We start from the raw sequence: 16,087 nt of genomic DNA, 5'->3' as shown, positions 1-16,087 counted from the left end.
CAGGAACTGACAGATATATATATATATCTATATATATATATAAATATATCAGAATAACAGCTAGTCACAGCAGCCTGCCTGCCACATACCATTTCCAGCTCTGCTCACTGAGGATGTTAAACAAAGCCAGAGCAGATGAACATATTGCTGCACTTCCACACTCGCTGTTTACAACTGTACCATATGACAAACTGCTGAAAAACTGCGTAGGTTAATCTTTAAGTAAGCAAGACTGTCAACACTTAATACAGAAATATGTCAGTTCCTGGGCTGCACACTGCATCGATAGCAGTGTACTATGTGAAAATACAACTACCTGAATGTCAGCAATATTTCCCCACTCTGTTTCATGAGCTAACTGAGCTAAAGAAGGCAGAGCCACATCAATCTAAGCTCACTCCTTAGGCAAAAAATAAGTTGGACTTATTTGCTAGCAAGACACAGATGCATGAAATAGTCAGGTTGAGCAAAAGATAATTCTAGTCTTATTTGTATTCTGTCAAGAAAAAGTAAGAAAGATATTTTTAAAACTACAAAGTAATGCAACTGAAACAATGGTGCCAACTAGCCCTTCACCATTGAAGTAACACTGAAATCGATTACTTAAAATTTTGTTTTGCACTATCAGCTCCTGGTATACAAAATTTATTCTGCTCATTCACACTGCTCCAGGGAAAAGGTAGATGTATTTGCAAGTTGAAAAGATGAGAGATAAAATACATGACATGGCTAACAAGGGCTCATCTGAAACTCCAGATTCAGACAAGTATCTGACAGGAAAGAGAAGTACAAAAAGAGGGGAAAATTCAGTATTTCCATGCTCCTGATTGCATATAGCAGTTTGAATACAAGTTAGTATCTATGAATACAATGCCTTCTTTACAATAAAAGATCTGAGGTGAGTTACATTTTCCTGTTACCTTCCTTTGACCCAACACACCATCCCCATAGATATATCTTTCTCATCAATTCCAGATCCCTCAGTTCCATATTTTATTGCACATCTAAAAAATCCACAGAGGATCCATTCCCACTTCAGCTGGGTTTTATTTCAGATGCTTAGTCAAAGGCTTGACACCTATACTGCCAAGCAAATAACTTCTCAGGGGGGCATTTACTTATTCCTACTGTTAGTGAGTTAAATAGTCACTGACAGCACTAAATGATGCAGTGGAAATCATCCCAGTACAGAAGTGGTATGTCTACACAATGAGTATTTTAAACAGAGGAGGGACACATGGGCTTCTAAACCCAGGGTTACTATGATTTATTTAACTGACATCAGCTCTGAAGTGATACTCCTCAGAGGTACAACAGGCTCATACTGCAGCGCCCTTTAAAATAGCACTTAGCAGGAAAATTTGAGATCCATGTTTTTCCATCATTGCAGACAGAGAGATATGACTATTTCTGACCCAGTGATGGTAACTTTAAATTTCAGGAAAAATGAGCAACTCCTGAAGACCTGCTTGAGATACATTATCAAATGATATTCTAAAGTTTGCCCTGAAGCCCAGAAAGTTTCACTAATAACATTTAGATTAGATTTATTATATGCTGATAAACATCCATTGAGTCCTTTCCTCTAGAGGGCAAGTGCTTCTTAGTAAGTGAGCTCCAACACTGAGGACACAAAATGCCAAACAAAGCAGAAAGCAAACCAAACATCAGCACTAACGATGGGTGAGATACTGGCTAAGCTTTTTTGAAATGTCCTGCCAAAAGAAACATCTTCCATACTCCAGCAGGAAGGATGAAGGAAGTTTTAGAAAGCCAAAATTCAATATTGCATAGAGAATTAAAAAGTAGAATCAGAGTAATCCTGCAGATGATCAAGCACTGCAGTTCTAGTACTGGTGCATTGTTTGGCTTGACATTTTATTTTTGTAATAAATGATAATGTGGGATGTCTTGTTTTGTGACAAGCAAAAGCAAGCAAAGCAGTTTAGCTCTGAAAAGAGACAGTGCCACTTCAAAGTCCATCTGTCCTGCAAACCACATCCTGCACACCACAAACTGAATGTTAGTGCGACTCCAAGTTAGCCACAAAAATGAAATATTCAATTAACTATCAATCTGATTTAAAACCATTTCACCTGCTAAGTCTGTTGGTCTTAACAATGGTATTAAAATAGTTAAATATGTTATGGAAGAGTCTGAATGTCTCTAATAAAGTTGTAAAAACAGGTGCAAACTGTCAAATTACATCCCCAGAAGAAAGTCACCATTATCATTTTACCTATGGAATGCTCCGTTCCCACTGCAGAAAAACCACCAGTGCAGCTGCCACTGCTGCCAAGCTGAGGAGCCCCAAATAACGGAGTCAGAGCAAGTGCTGGAGTTCAGGAGTCCAGGAACCAAAAAAGCAGGCAGACTGGGAGGGCTGGGCTGAGGGGGAGCCAGGAGAAGTGCTCCTCTTGACAAGCTAGGAAGGGCAGAAAGAAAGGAAAAAATCCAAGGGGAAAGAGAGACTCTGGTAGCTAGGCAGCAGTGAGATTCCACACACTCAGGACAACAGAATAATCAAGTGCATTTAGCTAGGGAGGGAGAAAATAAAGAAAGGATCATAGAGAGAAAAAAAAAAAAAAGGAAAAAAAAAAAAAACAACTAAAATTAAGGGAGAAAATATTAAGTCTGGGTGAGGAGAAGATCCAAGAGAGGACAAAGTAAGAAGAAAATATCCGCATGACTCCAGTCGAGTATTTCAGATCTTTTCCTAGTTTAAAATCCACTGACCATCATTTATGCCCATAAATAAATGCAAACCTTGGTAGCTCTCAAGGCATAGATTCTCCCCTACTTGTGGGCACATCTGTTTTAAATTATTCTTCTTTTCTCTTCCTTATGGGCATCAAGAATGCCTCAGTATATATAGAGCTAATCCAAGACCCAACCACTGCAACTACTGTCTGCACTGAATCACCTACAGCAGCTCAAAAAGTCACCACATCTCCTGGGAGGGCTGTCTCTGCTGCTCCAGAACCTCTTGTATTATCATTCATCAAGGCACTCAGGGCTGACAAAAACCAGGCTTTCTCAGGTGTGGCCTCAAATTAATAAAGATCTTTAAGGTATTTGGTCAGCAGAAAACACTGGAAGTGCTTTGTTGTGCTCTAATTCTGCTTCTGCTCTCAAACTGGATTTAAGACCTAGAACATCCTCTCCAAAATGCTGACCTCATCATCTGGTCCCCACATTACTAGATCCATTTTCTGCCTCTTTTCTGTCTCTTTATTCTCATATTGCTTACCAATCTGGTTGGCACCAGGTTCCCTCCTTGTTTCATTCTGCCACCTCCTGCACAGTCCAACCTGTTCCCACACAAGCCTCGAGCCAGTGCTATCCAACAGAGGCTCCTCCTTCAAAACATCTCCCTGACACTGCTGTCTCGCATGATCTCTCCCATACCAGGACCCCTAACACTACATACAGGAGGTTCATCTTCCAAGGCAATACCTCACAGATGCCCACTCCTGCTTCACCTAGTCACCAGTCTCAGTTTCCCCTGAGACTCTGTCAAACCCTCACCATGGGCTCTCCACCTTGGCTGATCATTCAGTGATCAGCCCCTCTAAATCAACAGCCATACCCTGACCACAGATCTGTTGGCCTTTGGGACTTTTTCACGCTTTGCGCAGCATACTAACTCAGCACTATTCATCTTCAAACTCTGCTTTCCCTCTTCTCTCGGCTACTCCAGTTTCCTCACGTCTCTCTTTGCTGAAGCACAACTCAGTGTCTCATCTCTGCCCCGCCAGCCTCACAGATGAGCTGTTCCTAGCAGGGAGCCTGGCTCACCACACACCAATAATGCAGTGTGTAAATGCATGATGCTGCATTAGCAGTGATACCAGTAATGATGTTCTGCTGTTAAACACGCTGTCCTGAGAGTCATTTGTGCTTCCAAGAACAAAGCCTAATAAATTCAGGCTTATCTTCTAATTTATCCTCCTCACGGCCTAACGTGAAATGGGATATACCTAAAGCTTTCACTCTTTGTTTGTCCTTAATTATAGGCAATATTATGCTGCCACAGCAACTAGGAAAGCTTAAGCTGCCCTAAGTGATACAAGATACTGCACAAAGCCTCACACCGTGCCCCATCCCTGTCCCCCACGGCACTGTGAGACGTGCAGGTCACATTTGCTCTCTGGGGACAGGGAGCAGCCACATTCCAGCAGCGTGGCACGGCACAGGCGACACGAGGCCAGCCCCTGGTGCCCCCCGCTCCCTGTCCATTGGCACATCTGCACAAGGGCTGCCTTGCTCGCCCTGGCTCCATGCAGAGAGGAAAAGGGGGACAGGAGGTCATCCCCTCTCCAGCCCCACACATCCCCCTGCAAGGATCAGGCTGCTCCAGGCCTCTACTCTAAATCCAGAGTAGGGGCTCATTAAGGATGAAACATTAATTATGTATCTGGTTGCCCCTGTTATAGCTGGGTGCTTTACTTCATCTGCACATCCACGGCTCTCCCTCAAGCTACAAACTTCTCAGCCAGTGACCAAATGGCAGCAAGAGAACGTGGGGCTTTTGGGGCTTTTAACAAAGGGATGGTGCACTGAAGGGGCTGCTGGGCTGCACTAATGCCAGCAATCCATCACATCCTGAGGAGCCCTGCAGCTCCTACCACACTGCTGTGGCACTGTGAAACAGGGACAAACCATGCAGGGGTTTGGTGCATCTGCCAGCAAAGCAGCCCTATCAGGAAGGGCTTGTACCCCACTCTCTGAGGTAACTAGTTCAAATTAAATTTTCCAACATCACATCAACACAGGATTTCTTGGGCGGGGGTTATGCTTACTGAGGAAGCTTTAACAAGTGTCTCTGCTTCTTCTCTTGACCCATGATTCATCAAGAATTTACTGTGGTTACCTGCAACTACAGCAGGGATTTCTGTTTCAGCCTCGCAGACTAGCTTAACTACCACAGGTCAGCACAAAAATCTGTAACTCAGGATGCAATGAATCACATATTTTCTTCACCTTTTGATGAACTGCTACTTATTCATAACCCAGTTATTCATATTATCTGTCAAAGAGATTTAATTTTTGCCAGCTCTGCACAAAGCCAGGATACCTGTTCAACCCAGCAGGGTACTGAACAGAAGTTTAGAGCTATTAAATACAGGGAACTGTGAACTACATTATGAGCTTAGCAGAAATGTAATTCTCGCTTTTAACAGGATAGAGAATGACAGGCTGAAGTGATTTACCTAGAAACATCTTAAACATGGCAACTTATTAAAAAAAATGTGTTCGTCTTTTTTTTTTGCTTTTTTCCCCTGCATTAAATTCTGAAAGTACTGATAGTCATGGAATAATCAGGTTTAACAGGTTAGCAGTAATATATGCTTCAAGTGTTTCTAATACTTCATAATCTTCTTTCACAGAATTTGCATCACTGTCAAACTGAACTACTGATTTCCAGTTGATGCTTTTAACATGTTTCTATGGTTACTTTCCAAGGTCGCATCAGAGAAGCCTGAACAACAGTTCAGAAAGACAAAAGGCATTTTGCATCCTTCACCATATTAAATAATTTATGAAAGTTAAGGCATCCTCAAGGAAAAAAAATCATAAAAGAATAGGCTCTGAGGTTATTTTATTTGCAACAGTTTGAAGCACAGCAAAATCAATATCTCTACAAAAGCTTTCAAGATTAGATTATTTGACTAATGTTCCATATGGTACAAAATGCTAAAGAACACATTCTAAGTTTGGATCTACATGCACAAGCCTAACTGAATTGCATGAATGGACTTTAAAGCAAAATGTGGACATCTAATTTGCTGTCAGCAGCTTCATCTTTTAAATCAGGCACCGAGGCATTGTCTCAGTATTCTACATTTAAAAGATGCAAAAATAAAACTGAAAAAAATGAAGTAAAAGCAGTAATGACAAGCTTTATTATTTCCACCATTTCTTATTCAAAGCCACACAGATTTCATCTGTCCCCTAAATGTTACAAATTTTGACTAGAATAATGAAAGCTTGTACAAAAAACATCTGAATTCTCTGCCTACCACTACACTAGATCAGAGTTTATTGGAACTAATTGAAGTGTCTAAGGCTTGGAACAAAAACACATTAGTCATTTAGTGGTTGTGCTAATATTGCTATGCCTTTCCTGGAGTTTCATTAGATACAAACTGCTTCAATACCCTAATCATATGCTCAGTCACAGCACAATCAGGACACAGAGTACTGACAAGCTGTCCCACCATGCCTAAAGCTGATAAGGTGTCTGCTCTATGAGTAACCTCAATTATTGACTGTATTTTATGGTCAATCTAATGACCAAATGCTTATCAGTGAACCATCAGGTGCCTGTAATAGGATAGTGACCCTTAGTTTATATGTACCATTACTGCTCATTAGTGAATAATTAGATTCTTTAATCCAAATTCACAGGCATTAAAATATGATGGAATATCCTGACTCCAGTAAAAGACAACTACGCTTATTTTACCTCTTCACATGTTCAATTACATTACCAGAGACTGTATATTTTGTAAAGAAAATCTGCTTTCCAAAAGCATATCATGTTCAATGTTTTATATCATGCCTAAATTGACACAGCTTTCCCAAACATGCAGGAGGATGACGAGAGAAGAAAAATAACAGGTGTGATTCACCACTGCAATTCTCTGGATTTATTCTCTTAAATGGTTTTAATCTAGCAAAGCCCAGCAACATCACAAATAATTTAGAAACCTGAAAACTAGTGAGTGTTATGTTTGGAAGACTAATGTTTCAAACAAAAGCAGGGGAATACAAGGGAAAGGAGTTGCACTATACAGTTATTTCCCCACTTCAAAGGCACCAGACCCACAGCAGCAAATGCAACCCTGTCAGCAAACCAGTTTGAAAAGATCAACATCAAACAAGGTGAGAATTTTAGAAGAGGGACTTAATGCAGTTGGTTTTCTGCTCAGTGCTGCTCAGGGTTGCTTGCTTAGATACGTATTTTCTTCTAAAGAGTTTTGATTCCTCCTTGCTGCCCTGTCACTGCTCAAACCTTCCTTCCAGTTTGTGCACTGAGGGCAGGTATCCCTGTTCTCCAAACACCACACCTCACCCAGCTGCACAGCCACTGCTGCCACCACTGTCACCAGCCACCAACAGGTGGAAATGGCACGTTAATGGTGTCAGCTTCCATTTATTGGGGGTCTTCATTCTTCTCCTAAGGGAGTGGTATTTTCTTTTTTGTCAGCGAGCCCATTAATCTCTTCCCAAGTGCATGCCCATTCTCCTCCTTGCTGCCCTTCTCCTGCCTGCTCTTGGAAACACCATTTCCTCTCTTCCCCCACTGTTCGCGTGACAAGAAAACCCAACTTTGTTATAAAACTTATTTCAGCTTTATGACAAAATATGCCAATATTTACTTAGCTGCAGGCATAGCCCACAGAAGGGTCCTACAACTATCTCACATATTTTCCCTTAGTAACATAAAGTTTATTCAGGTTCCTTATACAAAAAAACCCACCTGAAAACAGGTATAAAGTGTGGAGCACTAGGCAAGGCACAGTTCATGCCACACCAAGGGACAAAGCCAGCTGCATTCTTCTTAAATCTGAAGAATGCAAGAATAAACTTCTCTTGAAATGTAAGGGTGAACTGGGAGTCTCTTCACAGCCATCCATGAACCTAAGCTGTGCTTTTTGCCCTGGCTTCCTCATTCTGCCAGTGACCTACTGAGAAGTTCCATTTCCTGCTAAATCCTCTGGTAACACAACCACTGAGTAATGCCTGGCAATTTGCTTGCGTGACACAGTCAGATGTTAATCAAAGCTTTCCTCCTTCTGTGACAGATCACAGTGAAGAAAAAAGCTTAAAACTGATTTAATTTCTTAATACGCTTCTGTCTGCTGTCTTTAATATTTGGCTTTGATTTCGAATACTTAGCGCTTCTCTGCATTTCTTGGTAATGAATAAAATACATTTTTTTTAAAAGCATGAACATAATTAAGCTTGAAGAAATTAAATGTGACATTCAAATGAGAAAGAACTTTGGATGAATATGTAGATTCAGGCTGCACATATGCTTAACAAAATCAGTGCATTCCCTGCAAAGAATATCTTAAAGACACTCATTTTAACCATGAGGACCTCTTATGACCAGGTATCCTTTTTGTTGCATCTCTTAGCTATTATTTTCCAGGTGAGGACATGAATCCTATCCTGTCTTCAGAGTTTGTGACTTTGCAAACACAAAACTGATTCTCATCAAGGAACAAACTGGAGTGAAAAAAAACCAACTAACCAAAAAAATCCAGCACAGATCTTTCTTCCCAGGCACAAAACAGTCCAAAAGCAAGAGAGTAAGGGTGTTATTTCAGCAAACAGAAACTCCAGTTTTAATGTGAAAAAGGCATTTATATGTGGCCAGGAAGCCATGTCACAACCCAAAAGCTAATTGTACTAGGACCTTTACAAATATAGTGAATGCTGTTTCATTGAAAATAAGATTGGAATACTTTATTCATGTGGGATAAAAAAAAAATTGTATCTAGTGTTGCTGTGGCTCAGGAAATCACAGATGCAGTTTCCACAAGCACCCCATGAATCCTTTGTCTTCTAAAGTAACTAACCCTGCACCCAAATACACTGGACATTAATATATATGCATATTTTTGCCTAGCAACTTTATTCCTAAGGCAAAACAGCCCTTTTAACAAGCCAAAGTTTCAACCACAGCTCCTCTTACAAAAGGAGGATGTAAAGAGTTGAAGGTCCTCAGTAGACTTAGTCAAAGAGAGGCCAATGATTTGCAAAAAAATAAATGTGTCTGTGTTTATGTGATTGTCAATATATTAACTGCTTTTATTGCAGTAGAGAACAAGAACAAAATCTGCCAGGCTCTGCATAATGTGAGTAACACATTGGCCTTGCTATGAAGTTCAGATTTCAAGTGGCTGAGAAGTTTCAGTATGAAAAAAAAATCAGCAAATGAATGAGACTACAGCATGACAGTACAGCCATGAGTCTTCTTTCATCTCCAGGTGCTTCCTGAGAGAGGATTAGCTGAACAGAGAGATGGAGAGACAAGTGAATGTTGCTGCAAAAGAGTCAAGGCAGGGATGAACCTTCTTCCTCAACAAGGCTGGATGGTGCAAAGGAAACAAGGAGTGGAAGGGTTGAAAAACAAATAAGCCCAAGAGCCCATTTACTGAACAAAACCCCCAAACTGGTGATATCTCAGTATCTGTGGTTCCTGGATAAGCCATTTCTGCTAGTATCTGTGTCATCTCTCACTCATCCTTGAGGATTTCCTCCTCTTCCTTTCTCCTCCTGCTGAAAGGACTGCATGGCTTGAGGGTGGAGGACTCAGAATGGAAACTTGGATCCATTGAGGTCCCAATGGCAGAAGAGTCAAAAGAGAAGTAACAATGGGAACCTCTCCTGAGGCTAATGCTGAAGTTGGGGGAGCAGCCTGGCCATGCCCTTGTACCCAACTGAGAATCTGCTCTACCTATTTACAAGTATCAGGGATCAGTGATGGATCTCGCTCCCCCACAGAATCATTGTGAGATTTTTTTTTTTCTTGTATTTCAGCAACAACAGAATAAGAAACAAAAGTGCTTTGTGCACAAAAATTTCCATCAGTTCTATCCATCAGTTAAAAAATTCAAGAGAACTAATTTTGAATATAGGAAACATGGGTAGGGAATAAGCAACATACTAATGGGGTTTTAAAATGTTTTAGCTACCACAGAGCTGCTAAAGCTATAAAATTCTGATTCACTCAAGGCAAAGACAGATTCATGAGAAGCAATTAGGGCCTGATCCAACATACAATGATGTCATTTGCAGTCTTGCTGCTGACTTCAAGAACCTTTGAATTAAGTCAATGACACTCAACAGTAAAAACAGAACTGAGTTTTGCTGACCAGTGACAAAAGCAACACTTTTGAAAAAGTATTTTGGGTCTTAGGTTATACTATTAGGTACTGATTTCTTTTTTCTCAGTTTCAGGGAAGGTATTTTATTTTCTGGCTTCTTCAGTGAAAGGCAAAAATCTTTGCATTTGCTTATGACATACAGATTAACACTGAAATAAATCTGAAGTAGATTAAGCTATACCCACAATATGAAATACAGAAAAAAAAAGCTGTGCTGCAGTCACATCTAAATATTTTGGAAAGGATGCATCTGACCTTGCTTAGGTAACTAAACAAGAAAAGAGATGTCTGAGCTTCTCCCTTTATCATTCTTCTCCGTTCCAACTGGTTATTTCAGATACCTATCTTTGAATAAAACAAATCATCCTCTGCAGGCCACAGTTCCTCTGTGTTGACTTCAAACCCACAGCACAGAGACAATCCACTAACTTACACACAGTATTCTTGGGGCAGTCATTTCCCAGCCTCCTGTGTACAGACTGTGACACGCAGGCATTCGACACTTCAAATCATTGTACATTCTTTTAAAAAAACAGAACTTGCAAAGTCGAGCCCTTTCTGAGGTCAGATTGTAACTTACAGTAAACATCATTTATTTAATGTTACACAACATCTTAAAGACAAATGAAAAGGAAACAATACAATTACCATTGTGATTACATTCTGCAAGGGATTCTCCGTGCATAAATTTTACTTTAGTGCCATTCACAGACATACGCTTTTCAATATTGTCTCAAAATATGTTCAGTTCAGAATTAAAAAAGGAGTTGGAATGCAAGTACAAAGCCCTGAGTTTTTTTGTTTTAACTACCATCTGCTTGACAGTGTATTACATTTAATCAACATTGCTAATTACAACAAACATCCAAATAAAACTAACATGTTTTTGTTATAAGACACCAGAAAAGAAAAAGAAATATTGTTGTGGGCTATTGATAAAAGAATGTCAGACTGTTTTAACTGTTTCTACCAACCATGGAAAAACTTTTATTTGAACACATAGGCCATGCTACTGAATAAAAAATACCTTTTTTTAATCTAGATCTGAGAGAAAAAGCGTTGTTACTTCAGCTTTTGCTCCAAGGAAACCTACAGAAATAGCAGACTTTTGGTGAAGATGGCCATTAAAGACTAGACAAAGACCAACACAGGTTTTCTTGTGTTTTTGGTCAACAGAGGTTCCAGGTCCCCAGAGAGCGAATCGGGGTGTCCCCATCCCATCCCTGCTCTCCAGCAGCAGCAGAAAGCCACAGTCATGACCAGGTGACCAACCCCACCCCTCAGCAACCAGCACCTTCGCAAAGATGGAATAACATTTCCCAACTGCCTGAAGACCCACGAGCAGTTATGGAAACAGAAGAAGAGAAACTACCTTATGAAGAAGGAAGCTGCAGCTGAGGGACCTGCCGAGACCCCGGCTGGGGCCACCACGCTCTGGGACGCTGCCGCGCTGCCCGCAGGGTCGGAGCTGGGCTGCCCTGAGCTGGTCTGAGCGCTGGGAACATCTCGGCCACTTTCTGGCACTGCTTCCCCCTGATAAAAATAAAAACACACATACGGGTTAGTAGTCTTTAATACACGGCCATGACAGGGGAATATTTCACACAGCACTTCCAAAGCGACTCTTTGCGAGGGTGAAGGTGAAGATCAGCGGCAGGTGAGGAGTGGTACAGGCGGACAAGTGTACCACAGCAGGTTCAGCAACAGAGAAAGCAAAAACCTTGACTCCAGGGGAGGAGCAGAAAAGCACAGAGAACCTTTGTGAGGAGTAATGCACAGTTAAATAGTTTGACAGGCATGAAGAAATGGAAAACAATAAGCAGAACCCTTTTGTTTTACAGTGTTATTTGGGAGCTAGCAGAACTGTTTATCTGGTTCAGTTATGACTGTCAAGAATTATTTCTCAGTGTCACATCACCTACAAGACCTATCTGTTTAAGAGGAACTAACCTAACAGTCACACTTGTAATATGTTTCCACATGAATAACCCCAAGAACTAAATAAAAGAAAATCGATTTTTTTAGAAAAATATAGACAGCCCTGTTTTTCAGTATTATTTTTCTTATCAGCAAAAGTGTTCAACACTTTTCTCCTGCAAACCATTCCAGAGGAAGAACAGGAGAGACTGGAGATGCATCTTCTCCAGCATAAAGCATTTGCAGTGTCTGAGACACAGTTTAGAAGTGGGTAATTGTTTTGAGATTTTGCCAAAATTTTAGACATCTGTATTGTGAAATTGTGTCAGGTCTATATCCTTATGTTTAGGCGACCATTTCTTTCAAGTACTAAGCTCAATTAAGATCCATCAGTCAAATGCTCATTGACAGTGCTGGGAAGCCTCCTTTTCAGAAGAACCTGCTCTCTGTCTGGGAGTCCTGAAGATTTAATTAAAGATGACACCACAATAAATATTTGTCAAAAGAGTTAATTGCTTCATGTATGATAATATATGATGTTTCTGTCATCTGAAATACTACTTTGACATTTCCAACTAATTAGCTAAAATAGATTCCAGGAAAGGAGACAGCCTTATAATGAAGCACAAGCACAATTAGGTACTTCCTAGGATGCCACCAAATTTTAAATTTTGAGCTGCCATAGATCATGTTTTACAACTACAGATATATAGACATGGCAATAGGGCACTCCCAGTTGCATACACACCCTCAATTTTCTCATACACTAACAATACAAATAGAGATTTTCTCATGAGAACTGAGGCAACCCAGTTATTAGGTACCAAGGAAAAGAACTTTGCCAACCAAGTAGTGCTCAACTGGTGAATGAAAGCTTATATGAAGTTTCATCTGGACTCATTTCTATAGGTTGAGTGCTGTATTCCCAGTTCTCAACAAAGTCAACAAGAAAAACGTGCACCCAGCTCTTTTGAAGGTCTGCTCTTTCAATATTAATATTATTATCAGTATTATGGAGTGGCTGAGTAATGCTTTAGCATAGAGTGCTACACAAAAAAGTACATTTATAGAGCTGACCAAAGAGATCTAAGGCTGAGACAAAATTCATTCATGCAAATTAACTTAATCCAAATGAAGTTACTCATCCTAGAAGCCAACCTGGAAACTTTGAACAACCCTCTGCAAAACCCTTCACTTTGTAATACAGGAATCTTATGAGATCAGATTTCTCTGTGATGAAAGCAGAAAGACCAAGCACTGCTTGAGATAAAGACAGGCACAAAGAAACAGAGTGGAAGGAAAAAAGTACTTTAAAAAGGGAGTTTGTCCATGATCTACTGGCAGTGACAGCCAGGAACAGAGAAGCTTGGAAAAGGATCAGATCCACTCATGTGGTTAATTGCTTATAACTAAGTGATGGAGTAATGAACCTTGAGGGGGTCGATAAAGCAGGTATTTGATCATTAATGCACTGAAGCAACCAATGTGTGCTCTTGACCTGTACCAGTCACAGAAAGAATATGGCACGTGGAACAACATGTAGGTGGGTAAAATCCAGTGTGACATCTGAAATTCAGAGTTACATGAACTGACACAAAGCGCTGACAGCAAGTGCAGCTCATATGGATTCAGCAATTTACAAACTAAAAAAATCTACACCACAGCCTCTGGAGCCAGCACATGGAGCCTGCAGAGTGGCACACCAGGGACTGCCATGCTCAGCAGCAGGGACATGACCCAACCTGCAACCTGTGTCTGAAAAGTCCCCCATGTTCTGTCCAGGAGACAACCATAACCCTCTGCCACTGAAGCTGCTGCCTCAGATTAAAAATTACAGGCTCAAGTCAAATTCCCAAGACATATATTTTTTCAGTCACTTTCAACATGGGTTATACTAGACAAAAGACCTTCACACAAAGAAAATAGTGTTCAAGCAACATTTTAAAAAAAAGACAGGAACAGCAAAATGTTTCTAACCAATCACACTAATTAATGTATAATTGAAATGATGGCATGATCTAAAGCTAAATATGAAATCTTTAGAGTTAGCACAAAACTTCATTACATTTTACAACAAAGTGTAACAGACTTGTTAGAACTGACTGGAATCTGTTAATAGATCAATTCCTATAAAAGCTATTCACACTTAAAAATATATAAGCCACATGTAACACACATTCATTTTACACCACTTTTATATTTCTATGAGAAGTTAAAAGCCTAAATTTCTAAGAGACTGATGATTGTGGACATATCAGGCATGTAACTTGAAATACCCAAATCAAACCTGGTATTTCAGATGGCAGATGGTTAAAATACTTTCCAAACCAACATACTATGTTGCATAAATTGCTATTACCACATCAAATACATTTGAAAACTCAAACTGTAATTTCTTTTTCTGTAAGTTTTATTCTTTATTCTGTAAGTTTTGTGTGAACATAAAAAGAGGATGAGGGAAGCCAATAAGACACACCAAAGGAACAAAAAGTGAAGATATACAAGATAAAATAATCAGAAGATTACTACAGAAGACAATCCACACCATTTTCATTGTCTTCAACTACCCAGTTAATATTAAACACAGAGGTAAAATCAGTTTTGGTGCACAACAGAAGCTGAAAAACAACAAAAGTTCTTCCAAGTTTAGGATTCATTTCAAGGACTGTTTGCACCATCCAAAGGTGGCAGGATTTTCCAGCACAGCCATATGCAGCTGTCCCTGAGAAACTACATCTCCCAGGTGATGAGGAAGGCTCAGGTATGAGAAAATTTGTCAGGTCCAGGTCATTTGCCCTGAGGCAAGAAAACTAAAGGCAAGTAATGGAACCCTCCTGGGCCTGGACACTCCAGTTTACCAAACCACATAAAAAGCAAGGGGCATTTTTTTTAACTAAATGCACCTCCCTCAACAAATATTTTTCTGAGGACTGTGTGTGGAAAAGAGAATTCTTTAGAGGAATTTGAGCAACTTTTAACTTTTCCAAGCTTTCAAGTCTTGAAAAGGCTCCAGACTGCAGCTGAGAGGGAACGGCTCTTCTCTATTAAATGAATTTTCATAAATCATTAATGATCAAATGCAGAAAGCACAACTTTGTCACTATAAAGTGTTACTGACTGTACTGAATGTTTAAATATCATAGGGGTCCACATCCAAAGAGTAATGTTTGTTTCAATTTTCTAAGAAAATATTTGCTAGACAAAAGCCATTGGAAAAAACTGAAAACCCTTTGGAAAGATGCTAAACCTCACAAGAAGGTTTTCTAAAACTGTTCTCTAAGACCCCTTTCCTCTACTTTTTCCAAAACTACATGAAAACTGGCACCAGTAAGAACACAGCAAGGATAACATTTGAAAATGTCACACCAAGCATTTTGCACATGCAGGAATGAGCAATGTCTTGGTGCTCCACATCAGTGCCTGTGCCATGGACAGGAGAATTTTGGGACCAGGTCCCAGCACCCATCCTGAGGACATGGGGCAGGTCAGCCACACTGCATTCCCAGCCGGCAGCACCCACACACACAGGTGAAGCTGGCAGGGCCACAACAAGCAGTTACAGCATCAGTTGTTCCCAGCTAAGAGGGCCAAAGGCTGGGGAAAAGGGCAGGATGAGATGGAGGTGACCTGACATCCTCAGGCTATGGAGGTGGAAGTGGTCTGGGCAGAACAGGGGCACCCCCTGTCCTATCCCTGATTCCCACACACGAGCTCACTGTTGTGACTAGATGGCAGGAAACATCTGCCCAGGCTTAAGCAAGTCAGACTAGTCCAAAATTATACTATAAAGAAGTTGGCCCTAGATGAAACTTCCAGATCCACAGGACTCTGTCGGGCCATTAACATCCAAGGACAATTACAATTCTAACACTCTCTTTACACATTTGAAGTGCAGAGCCAAAAACTAAGCCATAATGTTTCCAGTTTTCTGAGTATTTCCACTCTCTGGACATTGACCTTTGTCCAGAGAATGTCCAGGAATCCAAAAAAGCCAAATGAGGTCATGCCACTTGGTCTCTGAAATGCATGTAAAATATGTATCTGGCAACAGGAAAGAAAAACACAGGACTATAAAAACCTATGGAAAAATAGATCAGTCCCAGGATAACACTGTCATGGCAGAAGAAACCCAGAAGGTTGGATAGAGCTACAAAAGAGTATTGAGGACAGAATCACTAATGAGGAAATTAAGAAAATTACAAGAGCCTCTATGAATCTGACATACATCTCTATATCAGAATCACAATTTAATGTAATTTATTTTACTT

At 40.4% G+C, this 16,087-nt stretch overlaps 1 protein-coding gene across 7 annotated transcripts in view; it reads right to left on the bottom strand.

Moving 5' to 3' along the window:
• KIF26A (kinesin family member 26A) overlaps positions 1-16,087 on the bottom strand; it is a 95,767-nt gene that overhangs the window by 35,525 nt on the left and 44,155 nt on the right. For 6 of the 7 annotated variants that reach the window (XM_085582307.1, XM_077783938.2, XM_085582305.1 and 3 more), the window contains one exon: positions 11,275-11,435. In XM_085582307.1, coding sequence (XP_085438433.1) covers positions 11,275-11,435 — 161 coding nt within the window. Of the gene's footprint in view, positions 1-2,239; positions 2,426-11,274; positions 11,436-16,087 lie in introns of all 7 variants that reach the window. The other variant, XM_085582310.1, reaches the window with a different exon arrangement.

Source organism: Lonchura striata, chromosome 5, assembly GCF_050655825.1.
Source record: "Lonchura striata isolate lonStrDom1 chromosome 5, ASM5065582v1, whole genome shotgun sequence".
Classification (NCBI taxonomy): domain Eukaryota; kingdom Metazoa; phylum Chordata; class Aves; order Passeriformes; family Estrildidae; genus Lonchura; species Lonchura striata.
Note: the sequence above shows the minus strand (reverse complement) of the source record. Positions and strands in the feature narration are given on the sequence as shown.